Source organism: Marmota flaviventris, chromosome 1 (genome assembly GCF_047511675.1).
Source record: "Marmota flaviventris isolate mMarFla1 chromosome 1, mMarFla1.hap1, whole genome shotgun sequence".
In the NCBI taxonomy this organism is placed as follows: domain Eukaryota; kingdom Metazoa; phylum Chordata; class Mammalia; order Rodentia; family Sciuridae; genus Marmota; species Marmota flaviventris.
This window is the reverse complement of record NC_092498.1, coordinates 192,496,936-192,505,497: the sequence shown is the minus strand read 5'-3', so window position 1 is coordinate 192,505,497 and position 8,562 is coordinate 192,496,936. Positions and strand designations below refer to the sequence as shown.

At 42.0% G+C, this 8,562-nt stretch overlaps 1 protein-coding gene across 1 annotated transcript in view; it reads left to right on the top strand.

The window, feature by feature from the left end:
- The first annotated feature begins 995 nt into the window (after window positions 1–995).
- Susd5 (sushi domain containing 5) overlaps window positions 996–8,562 on the top strand; it is a 48,594-nt gene continuing 41,027 nt past the window's right edge. The window contains exons 1-2 of the mRNA XM_027932051.3: window positions 996–1,107; window positions 8,254–8,431. Coding sequence (XP_027787852.3) covers window positions 996–1,107; window positions 8,254–8,431 — 290 coding nt within the window. The remainder of the gene's footprint in view (window positions 1,108–8,253; window positions 8,432–8,562) is intronic.

The following is an 8,562-nucleotide window of genomic DNA, read 5'->3' as shown; positions in this document are numbered from 1 at the left end:
GTCAGTTCTAAGATACTGATCTTTATTGCTCTATGAGAAAAGCAAGTCTTCTTCCACTAAATAGAGCTGTTGATGCTGGGGAGACAGGACAGGTTGAACTGTAAGGAGTCAATTCAGGTTAAGGAGTCAATTCAGAATTCATTGGGACATTTCCTTAAAGCGTAAATTCCCAGACCTTCTGTAAAGCATCCGAATCTCAGGCCCTCTCAAGGTCAAGGAGCCCTGATTTGGGAGGCGGGTGGTAGTGGTGGCAACCCCACCAGTGTCTTTGATGTTCTTTGAGATATACTAGGATATACTAGGAAAAGTCAAAAAGAAGGCATCCCTGCAGATGTCCTTTTCTGACGGGGGGTAGGGGGGAAGGAATCTTGTCATTTTCGTGCGTCTCCCTGCTTAGATCGAGGTTAGCAAGTTGGATTCTTTTTTCAAAGAAGAAGAAAAAAGAAAAATGTTCCTGTTCCGTAAGAGGACGTCAAGTCAAGACTTTCCTCTTGGAAAGTCAAGAGGTGGAGGGCAGATTTAAGCACCCAGTTTTTAATGGTCCTTCCGGTGGGGTTCGGCCTGTCACCCTCAGGTCAAAGTACCTCAGACGGAAGCGGGTTTCTAGCTACCGACTCTGCTCTCCCCGCCTCCCGGCGCCCTCACCCTCCGCCCGCCGTCGCCCTCAGAGCGCGCGGTCGGGCGCAGCCCCTTTTGGCACCGAGGCTTCCAGGTGCCCAGCGCGGAGGCGGAGCCGGGTTACAGCCGCCTCCGCGGCGCCACGGAGAAGACCCCCGGGAGTTCGGTAGCCCCAGCGCTCCTTCTGAGGCTCCAGCGTCCCAAACCTCCACCAGCTCTCCTCACTCCTCCTCTCGGCGCTCCGGGCGCGAAGCTAGCGACTTGCTAGCAAAGCAAAGACCGCAGCGTTAAGTGGCGTGCGCTGGGCAGTGGCCCCGGCAACCCCGATTGCAACTGGAGCCCTCAGCGGAGCCCGCCGGCCAGCGGGCAACAAGACCATGACTGCAGAGGGACCCGGCTCGCGTGTCCCCGCGCACAGCCGCCTGTCTGCCCTCTGGGCGGCATCGCTGCTCCTGCTGGGTGTGCCGCGCCTTTCTGTGCGGGCGGATGGTGAGTGTTCCAGGGGCGACAGGGCCTGGGGTGGAGCATGGGGTCCGGCGGGGAAGGCGAAGCTCGCCGGAGCTGCTACTTTGGAAGGGCAGGGCAAGCATCAAGCCCGGGAGGAAGGAGGCGAGAGGCGGTCCTGTCACCCAGCACCCCTCTCCCGGTCCATCGAGTCTCTGCGCGCTAGAGCGCCCAGCACCAGCCTAGGTGCTTGGACTCTCCCTCCCTTCGCTGAGGGCGCGCACTGGGAAGAGCCTGTGAGTTGGTCCTGCAGTCCCGCCGCTAGCTTTTCCAAGGTCCACGTTTAAAGCTTTTTAGAATGAAATCACGTCTTGGGTGCCCTAGAACCACCTTGGCTGGGATTACGTTTCCACCATCTTTCAATTTCTCAAGGACTGTTAAATGTGTTGGACGACAGGACCGTTAGTTAGATAACACCCTCGGATGCACTGACTTGGACCAGGACGATCTAAAAGATGAGTGGGAATGTGTAGGCGAAGAAAAGAGAGTGCCTTGGGTAGAGGGAATAGCTGTCGCTTCTGCAAAGACTCTGAGTGGCAGGGAAAATGGGACAGATGATTAAACAAACAAACAAACAAACAAACAAAAAACCAATGGGGCTGGAGCCCAAAATGCAGGGTGGGGGATGAGACATGAAATATAGGAGATTGTTTTGAGAATTGACCCGCTTTGGTTTTTGAACCTGAATTCAGCTTTTAATACCTGCCTTAAGTCAGCACGTTCGGGGGCCCAGTATCAATTCCTTTTTGAAAAGCTAATTCAACCGTGTTTTTTGTTTTTTTTTTTTAAGTTGTAGATGGACACAATGCATTTATTTTATTTGTGTATCTTTATGTGATGCTGAGGATAGAACTCAGTGCCTCATGAATGCTAGGCAAGTGCTCTGCCCACTGAGCCACAACCCCGGCGCTCAACCATATTTTGATTTTGGCACAAAAGCCCCTGAACTTAACGCAGGAGGATCTAAAAGGAAGCAAACTTAAAAAGAAACTTTTCCTTTCTCCTTTTTTAATCCTCTCCACTTTTCCAATGAAGAACTAGAAGTCCACTTGCTTTTAAGAAATCTTCACCTCCATGAGGGTTTCTAATAAGTCAGGCATAGGATGACTCAGATTGATAAAGGAGGAAACCCCTCAGCTAATGCAGGATGCTTTGTGTATTTTAAAATATTATTCTTTTTTTTTTCTTTTTTTGGGGGGGAGTACTGGGGATTGAACTCAGTGTCACTCGACCACTGAGCCACATCCCCAGTCTTATTTTGTATTTTATTTAGAGACAGGGTCTCACTGAGTTGCTTAGCGCCTCGCTTTTGCCAAGGCTGGCTTTGAACTCGTGATCCTCCTGTCTCAGCCTCTGGAGCCCTGGGATTACAAGCGTGAACTACCACTCTCTGCTGAAATATTATTCTTAAATGCATCATAATGGACGAAACTAGACAACATTGACAAAAAGAAGTGTGGTGATTAAGGAAAAGGGAAAGCCAAGGGAAAAATCATAAAATACTGCAGATATTATCTTAGAATTTTTATGCTCTTTGTTGTATGCATAGGGCGGAAGTGCTCTTTCTAATTAAGGATGAATATCTTGTTTCCTTCCTGTCCTCAGAGTTAGCTGTGAACGATTTTACAACTGTTAACGATCACTGTTAATTTTTTAAATTGAGATGTAAGCCACATGAAATTTACCATTTTATAATGTACAACTCAGTGGATTTTAGTATAATCGTCATATTATGCAACCCATGCTTGGGCATCTAATTCTAGAACATTTCTATCAGCCCCAAATGAAACAGTAGTTATTAACAGCCAGTCCATTGGTAATTCTTTAGAATTTTTGGCCTGATGTAGAGTTATTAAAAAAAAAGTTGATTTTAAGGAATCATGTCAAATGAATTGTAGCTAGTATTAACTTTTGAACAATGTATACTTTTGTACCAATTTTAGTTCCTTTTAAAGAAATATCTATGAGGTTTTAGAGTTTTGCCCCATTGTGACTTCTTAAGTGGACTATGACATGGATACTGATCAATATTTTGTACCTATCTGGCTTGATGTGGGTCATAGAAAATTGAAGGCAAAAATGTCCTTGAACAAAGGGAAAGAGAGAACAACACTCGAGGACAAGTCTCCTTGTGACTTGCTGAAAATGTTTCCTTTCTCCTTTCTCCTTTTTTAATCCTCTCCACTTTTCCAATGAAGAACTAGAAGTCCACTTGCTTTTAAGAAATTCTGTTTGCTGAGCTCCACCTTTTATAATAGAGCCATTGAAGAATTATAAGCTACATTATGAAAAGATTCTTTACTCAATGTATGTTTAGCTAGTACCACTTCCCACAGTTAGTTATTTGTGTGCTACATGCTGGGAGGAGGAAGAAGAAATGCTCAGCTAAACTGTGATGCGTTACAGATATTGGATGAGCTCAATGTGGAGAGAAATTATTTCTAAAAAATACATCCAAAGAAAAAGGCAAATGAAAAATATTTATTTTACATTTGACTAATGAGACAAACATCTCACACATAAAGGAGACCTGCTACTGGACTTTTGAATACTTTCAAAATGGGGGGAAAAATCTTCATGTTAGTTAAATACAAATTAAATGTTTGGGTAATGATTATAGGGAAAGATTCATTAAACAGATATTTATTGAGCATCTACTATCTACTAGGCACTATATAGAATGATGAAGAGAAATAAGTGCTTTCTATTAGGGAGCTTAAAAATCCAGCTGGGAAAATGAAAAAAAAAAAAAAAAGTGGGAGGATTTCACAGAAATCTAAGGTAGACCAGCAGAAGAAGGGAACCAGGAGGAGAAAGGATAAAGGAGGATCTGGGAAATGAAATCAACCAAATTATATTGTTTGCATGTAGGAATATATAACAACAAATCCCACTCTTAAGTATAATTATCATGTACCTATAAAAATTTTATTTTAAAAATCCAGTGGGGGAGGGAATCATTAAGCAAATAATTCTATGAATGAAATATGAAATTGCAATTTTAGTCATTGATAATAGTAAAGTACAGAAAGCACTCTGAGAGCATAATATGGGAGATTTTGACTTGATGCAGGAGAACCTGAAAGATGAGTAAGAATGAACTAGGCAAAAGAAGGCAAAGAATGTTCCGGGAGGAGAATGGTGTTGAAAGAACCTGTAAGTTGGTAGGGGAAATGGGGCATGGGAGATAATGGTTGGAGCTGAGGGTCCATGGAGAAGTGGTTCAAGATGGTGCTAGAGAAATTGGTAGGGTCAAGATAATTTGGAGCCTCATAGGAAAGGAAGCTATTGAATGGTTTCAAGTAGTAGATTAGATCTGATTAGATCCACAATTTGACAAAAATCACCAGAACAGTGATGTAGGGAGGGTGGATGTGACTGGGGCATTCTTGGATGTAGAAAGACCATATCAGATATTTCAAGGCAAAAGATGGGGCTGGAAGAAGCAAATGGAAAAGATCTGGACTCAAGAGAAGAATGTGCCATCTCTGCTGGGCTCAGGAGCGCACGCTTGTAATCCCTGTGGCTCCGGAGGCCTAGGCAGGAGAATCACAAGTTCAAAGCCAGCCTCAGCAACTTAGCGAGGCCCTAAGCAACTCAGCAAGACCCTGTCTCTATATGAAATATAAAAAAGGGCTGGGGATGTGGCTCAGTGGTTGAGTCTCTTTGGGTTCAATCCCCAATACCAAAAACAAACAAACACACAAAAAAACAACCAAAATGTGCCATCTCTGTAAGGATGGTCTTTAAAATCACATGTGGATGGAACCCTAAGCAAAATTTTCACAGTGAGAAGAGAAGGCTTAGGAGTGACCCTGGAGCAAGGACAACAGAATCTATCACCAAATGTATTGGGCTGTAATTTTCATTTCTTGTCAGGTGTTGGTATTAGGGTTATGATGGTTCCTAAAGGAATTGGAAAGTTGTTTCCTCTTCTGTTCTCTGAAAGAGTTTCTGTAAAGTGAGACTTTTTTTGTTTTGTCTTATTTGTTTGCCTGATTTGTTAGTGATATCATTTGTGTTTGGAGTTTTTCTTGTGGAATGATTTTAGATAATGAATTTAATTTCATTAGTAGATAAAGGAATATTAAGATTTTAAAATTCATTCGTGTCCATTTTTCTGTTGTTCTTTTTTAAGAAAATTTCCCATTTCATCTAAGTTGTCAAATGTGCTGGCATATATAACACAACAGTCTGTAATTAGCATTTCGATGTCCTTGGGATCTGTAGTGATGTTCTCTTTCATTCTTGATATTGGTGATTTGTATTTTCTCTTTCTGTCTTATATCTTTTACTAGGGATTTATCAAAAATTTTTAAACCATCTTTTGGCTTTGGTGTATTTTCTGTGTTCCTTTCCATTTCATTGATTTGACTCTATATTTATTATTTCCTTCTTTCCATTTCTTTAGAAGCTTTGATTTTTGTGTTCTTTTTCAGAATGTTTTACAGATAGAATCTTAGATCATTAATATTTCAACTATACTTTTTTTGTAATATGAACCTTGAGGCTATAAATTTCCCTTAAATCTAGTTACTCCACAAGATTTTGTCCTGTAAGTTAAAAATGTTTGATTTTAATTGTGGTTGCTTCTTTGAGCACATGGCTCGTTTGGAAGTATATTTTGAAATTTCCAAATACAAGGGAATTTTCCTAGTTATTACTTTGTCATTGAGAGGCAATATAATGCAGTGATTAAGATCACTGATAGAGAGCCAAATTGCCTGATTTTGTATACCAGCTATGTGATCTAGGGCAAGAATTAAGACTAAGCCTTAACTATAAAATGGGGCTAATAATAACACCTATATCATAGAGTTATTATAAGGATTAATATAATGAACATTCATAAAGCATTTATACAATACTAGACCCATAGTAAACATTATATAGGTGTTTTATAAATAAAAGAAATGATTTTGGCTTGTTTTTGCTGTGATCTAAAAGCATTCTTTGTATGATTTTGGTCTTTCATGTTTTGTTTTGTTTGTTTGATTTTTTTTTTTTAAATACTGGGGACTGAATCCAGGGGTGATCCACCACTGAGTTACATCCCCAGCCCATTTTACTTTTCAGACAGGGGTCTTGCTAAGTTGCAGGAGCTAGCCTTAAACTTGGGATCTTCCTGCCTCAACCTCCCAAGTAGCTGGGATTACAGGCATGAGCTGCCAAACCATACCTGAGATTTCTTTTAGATTTTTAATAATTTGATCAATTTTACAAATGTTCTGCATTGCCTAAAACAGATGTATATTCTGTAGTTTGGTGTGCAGTTAAACACCTGTAATCTCAGCTACTCGGGAGGCTGAGGCAGGAAGATCACAAGTTCAATGCCAGCCTCAGCAAAAGTGAGGTGCTCAATCAACTCAGTGAGACCCTGTCTCTAAATAAAATACAAAATAGGGCTGGGGATGTGGCTCAGTGGTCGAGTGCCCCTGAGTTCAATGCCCCCCCCCCCAAAAAAAACATAGGTGTTTCGTTCTGTTTTTTTCTTCCCAGCCTTTAAACCTGATGGGGCCACCCAAAGTATTGCTTTATCCCTCCAGGAGGCTCCTGGGGACCACAGTGCTCCCTTCCATGCCATGATTTTCCTGCCTAAAGTTCTCTTTTGCTTCAGCCTGGGCTTCTGCCTCTGCCTGAATTCATGTTCTCATTCCCATGTCAGTCACACACTCTTAGAGGTCTGCTGCATACCCACATGTTGATGTGCTGCAGGAAGCCATCATGTAGCGGACATGGTCCCCGCTGTCTTGTCCAGTAGGAGAGAAGCTTAGTGTGTGCAAGTGAATTTGTTATGGGAAGGGCCTGGTAATGTCCTCAGGCAAGGGACAGAGGGAAGTGAAGCAACCTGTTGTGCAGTAGGTCACCTATGATGGGGGAGGCAGAAGAAGACAGAGCTGAGTCCTGAATTCGTGCCTGGGACACTGAGTGACCTACCTCAAGGAAACCCAAGTAGCTGAGCCTTGCCCCACGGTGTTTATAAAACATCTTTTAAAAGAAAGAGTTGAAAGGTTTATCTATATAACAGGCCAGAGTGGCTGGGTTTTTGCTTGTTTGTTTGCTTAAGAATACAAGAGCAAGCCAGGCATATTGGTTCATTGGAGAGCCTTGTGTTAGAGACCTGCCTGGTCAACATAGCAAGACCCTGAAAAAAAAAAAAACAAAAAAGACAAAAATGAACAAAAACATCCTATAAGTTTCCTCAAAAAAATTAAAAAATAAAAATAGACCCAAGCATGGTGGCCACACCTGTAATCCAAGTTACTTGAGGGCCTGAGGGAATAGGAATCAAGTTCAAGGACAATGTGGGCAACTTAGTGAGACTTTGTCTCAAAACTAAAAGTAAAAATAGAATTATCTTATGATCCTGCTATATCACTACTCAGTGTTTATTCAAAAAAAAAATCAAAGTCAGCCTACTTCAGAGATACATGCATACCTATTTATGGTGGCACAATTCACAATAGCCAAGTGATGGAATTGGATTAGGTGTCCATCAACAGATGAATGGATAAAGAAAATAACACACACACACACACACACACACACACACACACAAACACAATGGAGTATTATTCAGCCATAAAGCAGAATGAAATTATGTCATCTAAGGGAAAATGGATGGAACTAGAGAACATCATGTTAAAATAAATCCACCAAACTCAGAAAAACAAGTATTGCATGTTTTCTTTCATATGTTGAAGCTAGAGGGGGTGGAAAGAACATCATGATTGCAGAAGGGAGATGATTTGTGTAGAGAAAGAGAATCAGAGTGAGGGATGAAAGAAAGGGGAGGTGTTGGGGAATGAAACATCAAATTACATGCATATATGGATATGTCATAATTAAACCCACTATGCTGTATAATTAATATATACCAATACAAGTAAAATAAGGCAAATAATATGAACCAGCTGAAGAATAAATAAATACCATCAGTAAACACTAAAAAAAAAAAAATAGTGTAATTGCTATCACCTGGTCCCAGAGACCGTGTACAATGGAGGTAGCTGCATTTGGGTCTCAGTCAGTTGGGAAGCTACAGTTGTGACCAGCGTCTGCCAGTGAGTTTGCTGAGATTAAATTTCCATGGATCTTAGATTCCCCATGTTTGTGCTTATACCCACACAGGGAAGCTCTTTGTGCTAGAGTCTCAGAATGGTTCTCAGGGCCTGGACCTGGAGACAGCTCGGCTTTCCTGTAAGACCAGGGGTGCTCACCTGGTGTCTGCGGAAGAGCTGCGGAGAGTGGTCCAGGATTGCACCTTGGCGGTGTGCACCACAGGTTGGCTGGCAGATGGCACCCTTGGGTAAGTTGGACAGCTGGGGAAAACCCTCCTTTGCACTCACCCCAGGGGTCTGATCAAATCTTACAGGGGGGCTCAATAATTGTTCTCTAGCCAGATGTGGTGGTGTACTCCTGTCATCCCAGAGATGCAAG